The sequence below is a fragment of the Cydia amplana genome, chromosome 5, assembly GCF_948474715.1.
Source record: "Cydia amplana chromosome 5, ilCydAmpl1.1, whole genome shotgun sequence".
Classification (NCBI taxonomy): Eukaryota; Metazoa; Arthropoda; class Insecta; order Lepidoptera; family Tortricidae; genus Cydia; species Cydia amplana.
In genome coordinates, this window is record NC_086073.1 from 16,354,676 (window position 1) to 16,370,161 (window position 15,486).

General features: G+C 38.3%; 2 protein-coding genes across 2 annotated transcripts; both read left to right on the forward strand.

The window, feature by feature from the left end:
- LOC134648266 (transcription initiation factor IIB-like) lies at positions 1-2,680 on the forward strand. The gene is made up of 3 exons (XM_063502756.1): positions 1-63; positions 776-1,162; positions 2,390-2,680. The coding sequence occupies exons 1-3, from the start codon at positions 1-3 to the stop codon at positions 2,549-2,551; spliced, it is 612 nt and encodes a 203-aa protein (XP_063358826.1). The 3' UTR covers positions 2,552-2,680.
- A 10,286-nt stretch (positions 2,681-12,966) lies between these two features.
- Positions 12,967-14,845, forward strand: LOC134648516 (transcription initiation factor IIB-like). Its single transcript, XM_063503039.1, has 2 exons — positions 12,967-13,384; positions 14,533-14,845. The coding sequence occupies exons 1-2, from the start codon at positions 12,977-12,979 to the stop codon at positions 14,692-14,694; spliced, it is 570 nt and encodes a 189-aa protein (XP_063359109.1). The 5' UTR covers positions 12,967-12,976; the 3' UTR covers positions 14,695-14,845.
- The last annotated feature ends 641 nt before the right edge of the window (positions 14,846-15,486 follow it).

Sequence of the window (15,486 nt, forward strand, 5' to 3'; positions counted from 1 at the left end):
ATGGCTGAATGCGTTAAACTTCCCAAGAGCATCGTGGATAAGTCCTGGGACTTCTATAAACAGGTAATGTATAACCAAGCTTTCGAGGTTTTGGGTCTTGCCAGTCGGATTCCCTTTTATGCGGTCGGATTGTGGACAAATGCCTAAGGCAAATCCTACGTATCGTTTGGCCTAACTGAATCACACACGCTCACCTATGAAGAAAATAACCGGACAAGCACCCGTACACATCAAGGAGATCCAGATGCGGAAATGGCATTGGATTGGGCATATCCTCAGGAAACCTGACGCCCACCTATCCAAAGTGGCCCTGACCTGGAAGATGCCCGGCACACGGAAAAAGGGTCGCCCTAAATCTACTTGGCGCTGTTCTGTGGAGCAAGATCTGGGTGTATTGGGGATGGGGTGGGAGGAGGCTACCCAAGCTGCCCAGGACCGGAGTAAGTGGAAGGAAAAGATTCGAGCCCTACACCCCATCAGGGGGTAACAGGATGGAAAGAAGAAGAAGGACCGTTAAGGGTTGAGGAAAAAATACTGCAGATTTTAGTGTTTAAGTGTGTAATTTTTTAAATTGGAATTTATGAAAGTTAAAATGTTTGATATGGGGTGTATATGTATACTGTTATAAAATCATTCAATTGGGGTTAAGAGAAAACAATTAAGATTGCCAATTGCCAACAATGAAATTGGAGAAAAACTTGTTACCTTGTTGTTATTCAGTATCTATTATAGTGCACAAAAACATAATAATGGAATGTTTGATGTTTATTCAAAGGTTTGGTCACATTTAATTGTGTATTTCCAGGTACACGACGACAAAAACTTAAAAGGCAGAGCGAATGACGCTATTGCATCAGCTTGCTTATACATCGCCTGCCGCCAGGAGGGCATGCCCCGTACATTCAAAGAAATCTGTGCCGTCAGCAAAATCAGCAAGAAAGAGATTGGCCGGTGTTTCAAACTCATCCTCAAAGCTCTTGAGACCTCGGTGGACCTCATCACAACAGCGGACTTCATGTCTCGGTTCTGCTCAAACTTGGGGCTCCCGAACTCTGTGCAAAGGGCCGCCACGCATATTGCGAGGAAGGCTGGAGAGCTGGATATTGTGTCTGGACGAAGTCCTATTTCAGTGGCCGCTGCTGCTATTTATATGGCTTCCCAGGTAAGTGCGTGCTAAAGATAAATGTCGAGTGTATGATAAGAAAATAATATATTGACAACATTTATATACTTGATGGACTACTTATGTATGTTTTAAAGCATAGCATATTGATATAAAGATGTACAATTGTACAGTCGCCATCAGATATATCGGAGTGGCTGAGGCACTCTCAAATATCTGAATGCTATATTGTCAAGGCATTAGAGTGCGTGTTCAGACACTTTTGAGCACCCTGGCCGCTCTGATATATCTGATGGCGACTGTACATATGTAAATTGGAAACTTCTTTATCAACAAGTAAAGTATTTTTTAATTGGTATTCGGGTGAATGATAGTTTTACATTTAACTTGTTATTCTTAGTACTTGTGTTATCAAAAGAGCGTTAAACTCATTAAGGTAGCAATTAGGGAAACATGCGAATAAGTTTTAGGTTAATACCTTTTTATCTATTAGCATTTGTAGTTGAACTAGTTACCTGGTGCTATCTAACTCAGCCCCCATTCGTTAAAAAAGCGTTTGAATGACACAAATGGATACATGTGTATCTATTCACACGACAGCGGTGGTGCTTTTTATCAAGCGTTGTTGGATTTTCGACTTTAAGCCTTGGTCGTTAAATCGAATTTAGAGTGCGGACAGATTCAAGCGCTTTTTTAACGCGCGTTGAAAAATCTGCCGTGCGAATGGGGGCTAACTGATGCTATTCTGAGTTATTGAATAGAAAATTGAAAAGAAGGCCAACATATTTAATTTAGACCACAATTTGGGACTGCTTAAAAATTAAACTAATTAATAATTATTAATTTAAAAATTATGGACTTGTTAAAAAACTACCACTACCACCAATTACATAAGAACTCCTTAAAATTTGAAACATAATCGAATTTAAACTGGGGTTAGTCCTACTAAGGCTAGTAACATTCAATTCAATTTAATTTTAAAATTAATTATAAACTGAAATAGATATCATACACTGAAGAAAATGTGACCAAAACCAAATACACCAAGCCGGTAATCGAACCCGCGTCTTCATAAAATAATTTTATTTGTTCCCAAGTTGTTTAAAAAAATATTTTAAAATTGAAAGTGTCATTAATGCTTCTTTTCCGAGGTTTATAGGTAAATTTATAAGAACTGATGTAAAATTCTCATATAAGATCCACAGTCCACACCAGCTATGTTATAATATTTCACATTTCTCAAATACCTATATTTTATTGTTACAGGCATCAGAAGACAAACGCAGTCAGAAGGAGATCGGCGACATCGCCGGCGTGGCAGACGTCACCATCCGGCAGTCCTATAAGCTCATGTACCCGTTCGCTGCCAAACTCTTCCCCGATGACTTCAAGTTCGCCACACCCATCGAGTTCCTCCCACAGATGTAGACTGTATGTGCAAACAGTAATGACAATATTTATCACTAAATGTGTTGACGTCAGTAATATTGACAGTACTTATCAACATACAAGGCATGGAAGCAAATTATTGCTGACAGTGTTCGAGGACCAGCATGACAATTATCTCAGGTTTGTAGTATCAATAATATAATGTTTGGTACATTGTTCGTCAAGTAATAAAAAATCCACGTTTTTTCCACCCCTACGCATGTTTTTCTTAAAACAACCTATCTGCCGTTTTAATTTGGCAAACGATGTACCAAACACCATTTATAATAAGTAACTATGCATTTATGCATCGGTCGGTGTACTCTGTGAATTGCCCCACTGAGGATATCGCCCGCTGTTAGTTGCATATTTACATAAATACAAATAACTTTGTACATTCTGTGGTAGGTATCTTTTCCAATAATATTACATATTATTTATACTAGTATTTTAATGAGTCCAGACTTATTTTGATCCATAATCGCAGCATATGACATGCAGTGAATTGCCCTACTGGAACTGTCGCCCGCTGTTGCTTATACATTCTGTTGGCCTGTACCATCGTCTAATCTGTTTACTGATGGTTCGTAAACCTTATTGCAAAGAGATAAGAACCATCATAGGTCAGTCAAATATTGTCATCGTTACTAATATAAAGTAAGCCTTGTAGTGATTGGTAAATTTGGCTGTATGAATTGTCGTCAGTTTAATAAGAAGTAAATATTGTCATTATTACTTTCAAATATCAAACATTTTAATAATTTAAAACAACTTATTAGGGGTCATCCATTAATTACGTCACACGTTTAGGGGGAGGGAGGGGGTCAAGAAAATGTGACATGTTGTGAAATGGGGGAGGGGGGAGTCACAAACATTGTGATGTCACTTTAACTTCATCGGTAGCCGAAAGTTAATTTATATTTTTTTATTCGCTGTACAGTTAAATAATGAGATTTTGGATGTAACTTTTGTTGTGTTATAAAATTACTAATATTTATATATCAAAAATATTTTTTATTAAAAAAATAATGCAGAGTTAATATTGTCGAATTCGTTGAAAACAAAATTGCCTAAAATGTGACGTCACACCAGGGGGGGGGGAGGGGTTTGCAAAATGTGACCAAGTATGACAAGGAGGGGGGGGAGGGGTAAAAAAACCTAGAAATTCGTGTGACGTAATTAATGGATGATCCCTTAGTCTTATCTGTGAAAAGACTTCATGAGTTGCATAAAGGTTCCATTTCAAATTCGACTGCGGGCTTAAACTATATGGCTGTAGTTGCGGTCGGCGTTAAGTCGAGTTTGGAATGGTACCTTATGGGGAATATGAGTTATGTCTGCATCCCAACGACTGCGCCAGTAACATTCGGTTCCCTGGACTGCCTTGTTAAAAAAAAACTTGTCCAAGTGCGAACTGAAACTAAATTAGAGTTTGTTATTTGGTAAAAGACCTTGACTTTTGTCATATTAGCAAACGTTACTATGTTATGATTATTTAATTGCATGTTAAAAACTCTGAAATTATTTACATATAATTTAGCAGTTACCATACAAAAAATTGACTGACTGATTACCCTTTGCCATTCAACTAAAAACAGCTGTTTTGGCTAAGTAAAAACTTCCATCAAAAATATTTTCTTAATTTTTTGAGACTAATTAATTCGCGAGGAACCACCGATCGTGTGTTCTCTTTCACGCGTTTATTTCGCAACCTGTGTGTGAGTAAGACGGAATAACTGACTTTTTTGTATATGCTGTATCTACTTATTAATTGCACGGAACTAGACTGCTAAATAAAGCGATGTATACAGCGTGTATTTTTAATATTACCTCAAATTTTAACCAGACGTAGGCGTTCGTGCTATGAACCGATATTGCAAGAAAAAAACTCGTTAACTATTTTTTTTTCCCAGCACGCAATGTATCGCTACTTTGCCTTACTGGCATGACATCACAACTGATAACAGAACTTTTAACTGCTGTCAATAATAGCCGACATTGAGTTTGGTATAAGTTTGTAAACGTACCCTACGATCTGGAAATCGCTGCCTGTAAAGCTATGGCTCGCCGCTCACTTCGTCCAGTTTCGCCATAAATTAAAATCATTTCAGCTAGTTCCTGGGAACTAATATTGATGGTCTTGGAATTGTGTGCGCATTGTGTGCGGAAGTTATCGACACCGATTTACAAGACAATCTACGTCAAAACAACTTATTTTCTTTTTGTGCTTAATAGCATCATATCTTACCAGCCAGTAAACAGTAATGCGTAGTCTGTCGAGTTTGCTGAAATTAGTTATCTTTAGGTTGGTAGTTTGTATTAATACTTTACTTTAATTTTGAATTAACAAAGTTTTTATTCAAGTAGGTAGCTATTTCTGTGGTAGGTATCGGGTTGAAGTGTGGCATTGACGTTGACTTGTCAACCGATTGTTGATTATTTACTATCTTCTTTACAGTGCTTAGTAATTTAAAATAATGCTAATTTAATAGTAGAATCATTGGTTTCATAGCAATTTCACAAGAATTCAATAAAAATTGTAGTATGAGATGAAACGTTAAGTATGTGATTTGTTCGTTGCAAGACAACGTTGTAATACAATGGTAAGTATTGTCATGATTGTTTTCTAATAAGAATTCTTTGCCTTTAATTTGGCTAGTTAATATTATTAACATAAAAAAATGTTTAAACGCAATAAGGATTCGGTTTTGGCTGCCAAGCAGTCTCATGTAGGAAATACGTAACGATACTAAACAATACTAGACCCTTTTCTTCCATGTGTCAAATAAGTGTACGCAATACATTGCTGCTCGATAAATTTTCAAAAAATCATTACGCTTTAGTGGTTAAGACTAACTTAAAATTACCTTGCAATATCGACTCATAATACTAAAACCTACGTTTGGTTACGGTTTGAGGTAATATTAAAAATACACGCTGTATATTGCAGAGTATCGTGAAAATGAATTATTCCTAGTTAATCCAGTCGGCAATGAATCTTATTACAATGCCATAGAGCATACAATTGGGTATGCGTAAAGTGGGAAAACGAAAACAGGACTACGTACACTTTGACATCATTGTGAACCTTCGTGAGCCGAAAGTTGACATATGTCAATTGTCGAATAACTAAGGTCACTTTTTGACAGCTTTTGTTAGAAAGGGACTTCCACTTGTATTACAAGTTACAAGCTTTTGAGAAACGGGCGCCAGCAACCAGATGGCGCCACAGGCGCACACAATATGGCGACTTTAACACTGGGAATGATTCGTAAAAAATGTAGTTGCATGACTTCGGGACCTATTTATCTATAAATAAGCCTTAGGACTGGTGTAGAATATTATAAGCATCTTCCACATTTTCGCTAAACATTGTACAGTCGACGTCAAAGATATGTATACACTTTTGCACCTTACTCCGTTGTAATAAGGCGAAAATGTAAACATATCTTTGACGTCGACTGTACCAGATAAGTAAAAAAGAGAGACTGCTAATGTTCATAAAATGCTCCTCAAACAAAATATCAATTTAGTGAGTTACAGGCATATTCTGATTTTGATAAGACCTGGATTAGTTATGGATCTGATCTGTCAGTGTCAAAAGTGATGTTTTTGGTAGAAGAAATAGTTAACTCATATCTAATTCTTAACCTGTTATTAAAATTAGAAGACGCCTATTAGTTTAACATTTTGGACGCCAATGACCGGTATATCCGCACCGTAGGTTCAACGCCAAAGACCGATTAATCGGTCACAGACCACAGAGCAACATCGACATACGTGCATATACATAAAGTTCAACTTCAGTTTTGACACTTAAATGATGTGGCGTCTGAGTGACAGCTTTTATGTTTGACACGCCGTGGAAAAGGTTAAGATAGATTTAGAGATGCTATCCAGATAAAATAATGAAGGAGAGCAAACAGTGAACTTTTAGCAGTCCTTATTTAATTATGTCACGGTTTTTATGTACAGCCAGCAAATAGATTAGCTCGGCACCCTTGCATACACATGCAGAGGGGCGCTTGGCTAATAGTTTTGCCGACTGTACCATTGAAGATTTTTGCGTGAATGTGGAGGGATCTATTCGTTTTTATATTAACTTAGGTTTAAGTATTATTTTCGGACTTACCAGCCAACGCCGCGTTGGATTTTGTGATTATTTTTTGTACGAGAAAAGGCGTTTGTTGAAAGTTCTAGACGAGATTCTCCGCTAGTATGGTAGATATCCTATGAAAGCGTTGTAGTTACCGACTTTTTTTCTGCAGATTTGAATAAACATTTGATGGGTAATAAATAAGAAAATACTTTCACTGCTTTCTTTGCTGTTTAGATACAATATGTCATAAAATAGTCTGGGCCACACTTAAGGGAAACGCCGATTCGTTTCCCGTTATTTTGGCCCCGGCATTACACAGTTACGAATAATAAATTGAACAAACATCTTGCGAAATTGTGTTTCATTTGGAACTTATCTGCCCATCAAAATGTCGATAGTAAAAATGAAGATTGGCTTTATTTTTCTTCATTATTATATTATAATTATAACGCAGTGTTTATGTTATTGACATTAACTTTGGAGGAACAATTTTATACCCTTGATTACAAGCGATATACTTAACTGAGTTTGATTTGACTGTAAGTCTTTTGTTGCATGACTTTTGAAGCAATGTTTAAGTTATAACTTCTTTAGTTGTTCGTTAATATTATTATATTTATAAATAAAAATCGTTCGTTCGTTTAAATTTTACCAAGTACCTTGCATTTTGATTCTTATTTACTTGATGCGTAAAGATTGTTTTCCGTTAACAGATATACTTTTCATACTGATAATTATGAGAATGACGAATTTAGTAGTGAAAGAAATTTAGGAAAATGCTTGACTTGCGTGCATATATACAGGGTGGATTTTCTTTTTGGGTCAGTGAGGGCAGCTACCAGATCCCGTGCTGCTACGAGAAAACGGTCTAAGAAGACCTTCCCTCGTTTCCAAAATAATGAAGATTGGCTTTTACAGATTTTGAAAAAAACATACAGGGTGCGAAAAAAAGGTCATTTTTGACAAACTTTTCAAAAGCTTGTATGGAACCAAAAAAAAAATGTCCGGCTAGAAAAGCCACAAATCGAGGAAAACTTTTTTTTACATGTGAAAATAGCAATACGAATGGTGTAAAACATCTACCAAACTGAGACTAGACTAGTTCGTGTTGCTAATATTTTTTTATCATTCTGTAAAAAGCTGCAAGGTACAATTTTACAAGAGTAAACTGGCAACATTGCTGCGATTGACGCACGCTAGACCAATGATGAGTTTTTTTTTATTTTATGGCCTGGTTCAGCCAATGATGAGAGGCCTTTTATCAGTGTTGCTATTTTTCTCTATTGAAATCGTTATATGTAGAAAATCTTATAAAATAGCAATAGACCTGTAAATTAAAAAAAAGCCTTCAAACTTCTGTTCTAAAATTAAAATAAAAATCAAACTGATAAAGTTACTCCAAAAGACCAAAACAGACAAGAACTTCATACTGTATTAATAGTGTATTATCGCCTTGGTCGTGTGTTTAAGGTTTAATTTATAATTATTATAAGAGACGCCACAAATAAATGTATTTTTAAGTTACGAACTGCTTTTATTATGAATCTTAAGTCCCACGGACGCGCGATATCGCGCCTTACATGACAATCAAAATTCAATTCTAATTTTAAAACCGCCATGCCGTTTTTGGCTGACAAACTTAGGCCTCTGGGACTCAAAATGTTAAAGCTTACAGTAAATCCCGTATATTTAACCCTTTGAACGTCACGCCTATTATAAATTACACGGCCACCCTTACCCAGGGCCGGATTAACCCTAAGGCAGAGTAGGCAACTGCCTATGGGCCCCGCCACGGCTAGGGGGCCCCGCCTCGGCTAGGGGGCCCCGGCGGCCCGGGCGCGCCAAAAAAAAATGTGTTTGCCAAGTTTGGCATATGGCCAAAATTCATAAATATTTTTTTATGTTACCTACTTATACCTAATGTCCAATATCAGTTTCTCAGACACACAATCATCAAATGATTATGTAAATTATGTAATTTTATAGCTTTTAAAGTCTGTAAATCGAGCTCGAATTTCAGGCTCCCGAGGGCCTAGAACCTCATTAATGAAACTTCGGCCCTCCGAGTAACTCTTGTATGACACATATAATATTGTTGAGTAACATTTGACGATTGGTTCGTATCAGAGCGCTGCTTGGATTCATTGATTTCAGAAGCTTAGCCTTTTGCCTCGCATGAAAGCTCACCTCGCTGGTTAAAAGTACGCTTCGGGCTTGTTAAGAATGTTAAGTATGTGTAGATTGCTGAGCTCGACTTTCAGCCTCACTTTTTACCTCAATTTTTGGTTCGCCTACCAAATATCTTCTTCAGCTTAGCCTTTGGCCTCGCTGCGCCAAGCTCGGCCTGCGGTCTCGCTTTTTAATACAATGGACATTGGTTGTCGTCTGTGATCTAGCTGAGCTTATCCTGAAGCACGGCTTTGACCTCGCATGAAAGCTCACTGGGTAACTTCGGATTTTTAGGCCTTTTTAACACGCTTTCACAATTTTATCACAAAAAATTTCGCGCTCGCTGCGCTCGCGATTTTTATTGCTTTTCCGATTTACCCTATACTTACATGCTAGTTTCACTGGTTAATGAATAATCATTTAAACACATGTAAAATCATTATTATTAGGTTAATTTTAATCATGAGGATCATATGGTCGGACAATCGCTGTTCAGCCTCGCAAAATATTGAACTACTTATTGAGAAAAAAGAGCTCTCCCCACACTGGATGCAAGGAGGAATCGGCAAAAACTAATATAGAAAACCTTTATGTCCACGCAAGAGCGAAAAAAACATTCGGCATGTTCGGATCGATCGGCTCAACCGACACCTGAAGGTTGAAATTAAAACCGCAAACTTACTTGCCTGTACTGAACAACTGAATTTATGTATGCAGAATTAACTGTACGGGGGCCCCGAGCATTGCACTGCCTAGGGGCCCCGACATGCTTAATCCGGCCCTGCCCTTACCGGTGTGCGTCTGTGGACATCTTTGACGGTCAAAGGATTAACAGAGGTAATCCGTAATCGGCACATCTTCGCATTTCTCTGAAGTATATAGGTACTTATATAACATTAGACAATTCCTGCATAAGTAATGCCATCATTATGTTCCCGTACTTTAATGTGATTTAGGTAATGCCCTGATAACTCCCTTCCTGTAATATAATAATCGGATACTTACACTAATATTGCACTCGGACCCGGGTATGTCCTAAAACTACGCCCCACAGACAATCCAACCTCTAGACATAGCATAGTCGCGCTACCCCCTCTGCCACACATACGGTAGCGTTACTCCATCTTCGAGGCAATCCCGTGCCGTGATTGGTCCGTGTCTTTGAACGGACCAATCACGGCACGGAATTCGCTCACCTCGTCCCCCCGCACCCCCGTATTTTTGGCAGCATCGGTTTCATGAAAGAATTGGCCTAAGCTCAGTCTAGAGGTTGGATTGTCAGTGCTACGCCCAAACGCCACCGTATGATGGTCAAAGACATTTCATACGGTGGGTTTTAGCTAGTCAGCTTCAAAAAGAGCTATTGTAAGCCGCGAACGCACTTAGAATTATTTTGTCACTGGCCCTGAATCCTGCCATCGAGGTCAAAATATTTTAAGCGCGAGCAACTGGTTTTGCAACTGACTAAGTATCTAAGAGCTATCTCCAGTTATAAATGTATTGGAGCTGGCTCTTATTGGTAATCAAGTTTGGTAAACTGACTAAGGTAAAAAAACGGTAAGTATTGGAAAATCCTAGATATAGCGCATTGGTGAGCGAAGGAGATTATCTAGAAGTCTCTTTTGGACATGGTAATACTTTGCTTTGCTCAATAATTCTGTCTTGTGGTTTTCCAAGGTAATGGTGAGTATAATTTCTATTAGTAGGATAAGTACCTAAAAGGCAATGGTAAGTAGAATTGTCGGAAATGCTATTCTGATCAGTCCGAACTTGAACGCCATTAAGAAAGAAAAAAGTACTTCAAGGTTTGACTGACACTAGTCATTTCATGAACCCTTTGACCGCCATGACAAGGTTCATGAGTTCATGACGACGTGCGATACGAGAGGCGTGGCGTTCAAAGGGTTGATAAAGCACATCTTTACACATATTTCCCAATAATACCTACTTAATTTGAATTTTTGTACTATTCACCAGGTGAACAACGTCAACAACTTACTATATCTTTTGGCTCCAACCTCAAAAATGCTCCGCCTAATGTTTCTGCTGTGACCCAGAAGCAAGAATCCATTTGCGCTGACATAGTCATGCTACGTGGACTCGTTGAGATTGAGAGGATGGCTGAATGCGTTAAACTTCCCAAGAGCATTGTGGATAAGTCCTGGGACTTCTATAAACAGGTAATGTATAACCAAGCTTTCGAGGTTTTGGGTCTTGCCAGTCGGATTCCCTTTTATGCGGTCGGATTGTGGACAAATGCCTAAGGCAAATCCTACGTATCGTTTGGCCTAACTGAATCACACACGCTCATCTATGAAGAAAATAACCGGACAAGCACCCGTACACATCAAGGAGATCCAGATGCGGAAATGGCATTGGATTGGGCATATCCTCAGGAAACCTGACGCCCACCTATCCAAAGTGGCCCTGACCTGGAAGCAGGGTTGGGCAGTATTTCAATTACATGTATTTGAAATACGTATTTGAAATACAAATTAGTATTTTGTATTTGTATTTCAAATACTACCTCAAAAGTATTTTGTATTTGGTATTTCAAATACCGCACTCACATGTATTTAATATTTTGTATTTCAAATACTTCAAGCTTCAAAATACATTTCTATAAATACATTTTATTAAATTCTATAATCCTAAAATGTCTAATCTCTCGCACAAGCTGTGAGCCGACCGCGAACCTCCGATCCAGCCGAGATACAATTTTCATTGGCTGGATACTGGATCTATATTAGGTCAACTTCTGCGTGGAACTTTTCGTTTAAATCTAGGGGATAGGGCCATTGCAGTAGTTTCCGTCCATGCACTAGTTTTCGACGACTTGACGGATTATCAAATATATATTTCATTTTTAATTTACTACTTTTTGCGAAATCTTCATCTTCCTCGCGTTGTCCCGGCATTTTGCCACGGCTCATGGGAGCCTGGGGTCCGCTTGGAAACTAATCCCAGTAATTGGCGTTGGCACTAGTTTTTACGATAGCGACTGCCATCTGACCTTCCAACCCAGAGGGTAAACTAGGGCCGTAATTGGAATTAGTCCGGTTTCCTCACGATGTTTTCCTTCACCGAAAAGCGACTGGTAAATATCAAATGATATTTCGTACATAGTTCCGAAAAACTCATTGGTTCGAGCCGGGGTTCGAGTCGCACGCTCTTACCGCTAGGCCACCAGCGCTTCCTTTTTGCGAAATATCATTGTTATATGTAGACAGATATATTGCTTAGACGCCTTAGACATAAGGATTGAAATCAGTCCAAATTTGTGCAGGAATGTAGGTATATATTCAAATTTCGTCAAGTGGACGTAAACTAGAGCAGCGGGCTCAGCACGGTTCCATTTTTTAACCACTATCACTAAGCCCGTCACTTTCGCACTTACATACTTGTTAGAACGTGACAGGCATGGTGATAAATGATAAAAATGCGACCGTGCTACTAGGGCTGGACGAAAACTAGCGCAATGACCCTATAAGTTTATATGAAAGGATATTCGTTAACGTTAAAACTAAATGCTAAACAAAAAAATAAATAAAGGTATATTTTGTAATTGAAATACATTATTTTAAACACTGTAATTTGTATTTTGTATTTCAAATACCCGTCACCAAAGTAGTTTGTATTTTGTATTTCAAATACTTTTAAAAATGTATTTTGTAATTTGTATTTCAAATACGTGGAAGCCAGTATTTTGCCCAACCCTGCCTGGAAGATGCCCGGCACACGGAAAAAGGGTCGCCCTAAATCTACTTGGCGCCGTTCTGTGGAGCAAGAGCTGGGTGTATTGGGGATGGGGTGGGAGGAGGCTACCCAAGCTGCCCAGGACCGGAGTAAGTGGAAGGAAAAGATTCGAGTCCTACACCCCATCAGGGGGTAACAGGATGGAAAGAAGAAGAAGGACCGTTAAGGGTTGAGGAAAAAATACTGCAGATTTTAGTGTTTAAGTGTAATTTTTTAAATTGGAATTTATGAAAGTTAAAATGTTTGATATGGGGTGTATATGTATACTGTTATAAAATCATTCAATTGGGGTTAAGAGAAAACAATTAAGATTGCCAATTGCCAACAATGAAATTGGAGAAAAACTTGTTACCTTGTTGTTATTCAGTATCTATTATAGTGCACAAAAACATAATAATGGAATGTTTGATGTTTATTCAAAGGTTTGGTCACATTTAATTGTGTATTTCCAGGTACACGACGACAAAAACTTAAAAGGCCGAGCGAATGACGCTATTGCATCAGCTTGCTTATACATCGCCTGCCGCCAGGAGGGCATGCCCCGTACATTCAAAGAAATCTGTGCCGTCAGCAAAATCAGCAAGAAAGAGATTGGCCGGTGTTTCAAACTCATCCTCAAAGCTCTTGAGACCTCGGTGGACCTCATCACAACAGCGGACTTCATGTCTCGGTTCTGCTCAAACTTGGGGCTCCCGAACTCTGTGCAAAGGGCCGCCACGCATATTGCAAGGAAGGCGGGAGAGCTGGATATTGTGTCTGGACGAAGTCCTATTTCAGTGGCCGCTGCTGCTATTTATATGGCTTCCCAGGTAAGTGCTTGCTAAAGATAAATGTCGAGTGTATGATAAGAAAATAATATATTGACAACATTTATATACTTGATGGACTACTTATGTATGTTTTAAAGCATAGCATATTGATATAAAGATGTACAATTGTACAGTCGCCATCAGATATATCGGAGCGGCTGAGGCACTCTCAAATATCTGAACGCTATATTGTCAAGGCGTTAGAGTGCGTGTTCAGATACTTTTGAGCACCCTGGCCTCTCCGATATATCTGATGGCGACTGTACATATGTAAATTGGAAACTTCTTTATCAACAAGTAAAGTATTTTTTAATTGGTATTGGGGTGAATGGTAGTTTTACATTTAACTTGTTATTCTTAGTACTTGTGGTATCAAAAAAGAGCGTTAAACTCATTAAGGTAGCAATTAGGGAAACAATATCTGGGTGACCGAGCGAACATAAAAAAACTCGAAAATGCGCGTTTTCCCAGAGATAAGACCTAGCTAGATCGATTTTTCGCCCCCAAAAACCCCCATATAGCAAATTTCATCGAAATCGTTAGAGCCGTTTCCGAGATCCCCGAAATATATATATATATATATATATATAAATAAATAAACAAGAATTGCTCGTTTAAAGGTATTAGATAGATACGAATAAGTTTTAGGTTAATACCTTTTTATCTATTAGCATTTGTAGTTGAACTAGTTACCTGGTGCTATCTGACTCAGCCCCCATTCGTTAAAAAAGCGTTTGAATGACACAAATGGATACATGTGTATCTATTCACACGACAGCGGTGGTGCTTTTTAGGGTTCCGTACCCAAAGGGTAAAAACGGGACCCTATTACTAAGACTCCGCTGTCCGTCCGTCCGTCCGTCCGTCCGTCCGTCTGTCACCAGGCTGTATCTCACGAACCGTGATAGCTAGACAGTTGACATTTTCACAGATGATGTATTTCTGTTGCCGCTATAACAACAAATACTAAAAACAGAATAAATTGAAAGTGTCAATAATGCTTCTTTTCCGAGGTTTATAGGTAAATTTATAAGAACTGATGTTAGATATAAGATCCACACCAGCTTTTGCGAAGCAACCTTAACATCTACCTGTTATGTTATAATATTTCACATTGTTAAATACCTATATATATTTAATTGTTACAGGCATCAGAAGACAAACGCAGTCAGAAGGAGATCGGATACATCGCCGGCGTGGCAGACGTTACCATCCGGCAGTCCTACAAGCTCATGTACCCGTTCGCTGCCAAACTCTTCCCCGACGACTTCAAGTTCGCCACACGCATCGAGTTCCTCCCACAGATGTAGACTGTATGTGCAAACAGTAATGACAATATTTATCACTAAATGTGTTGACGTCAGTAATATTGACAATACGTATCAACATACAAGGCATGGAAGCAAATTATTGCTGACAGTGTTCGAAGACCAGCATGACCATTATCTCAGGTTTCTAGTATCAATAATATAGTAGTAGTAGTAAAAACTTTATTGCACAAAACAAGTACATAACACATAACAATGGTAAGAATGTTAACCTCTTTGAATTTCTCTCTCAGAGATACTCGAGCGCCCAGTCTGAACGTCTGCCGCTTTTCCCCACAACAGAATTCCATACGACATAACACTATGGAAATAACTAAAGTATAACCAGCTGCTGCTACCAGAATGCTGAGCAAACGTTACAATAGTCGCTTTAAGTTAAGAAGTAAATTTTGACAGTTTTGAATTGACCCTTATATTTACGAAGCTAAGACCTACTGTTTAATCGATGGCTTTAGTGTCATATATCAGTATTAAGGTTCAATTCTTAACTGTGAAATTTGACTGCTTAGCTGCATTAGACTATAATGTTATGATGATTTTCTTACATTTTAAGAACTCGGACGCTAATTTGTTTACATATTTATAGCAGTTACGTTACAAAAAGTTGACTGACTGATTACATTTTGTCCATCCACCCTCTGCCATTTAACTTACAGCAGAGATAGTTAAGTAAAAAAAGTTAAAAACTTCCATCATAAATATTTTCTTAATTTTTTGAGACTAATTATTTCGAGAGGAATTACCGATCTCTTTCACGCATATATTTCGCAACTT

Excerpts from the sequence above, each read along its gene's own strand:
- LOC134648266 (XM_063502756.1), top strand. The coding sequence starts at position 1 with ATGGCTGAATGCGTTAAACTTCCCAAGAGCATCGTGGATAAGTCCTGG. Across the intron at positions 64-775 it reads CCTGGGACTTCTATAAACAG|GTTTGGTCACATTTAATTGT; the intron begins GTAATGTATAAC and ends GTTTATTCAAAG. Across the intron at positions 1,163-2,389 it reads CTATTTATATGGCTTCCCAG|GCATCAGAAGACAAACGCAG; the intron begins GTAAGTGCGTGC and ends TTATTGTTACAG.
- LOC134648516 (XM_063503039.1), top strand. The coding sequence starts at position 12,977 with ATGTTTGATGTTTATTCAAAGGTTTGGTCACATTTAATTGTGTATTTC. Across the intron at positions 13,385-14,532 it reads CTATTTATATGGCTTCCCAG|GCATCAGAAGACAAACGCAG; the intron begins GTAAGTGCTTGC and ends TAATTGTTACAG.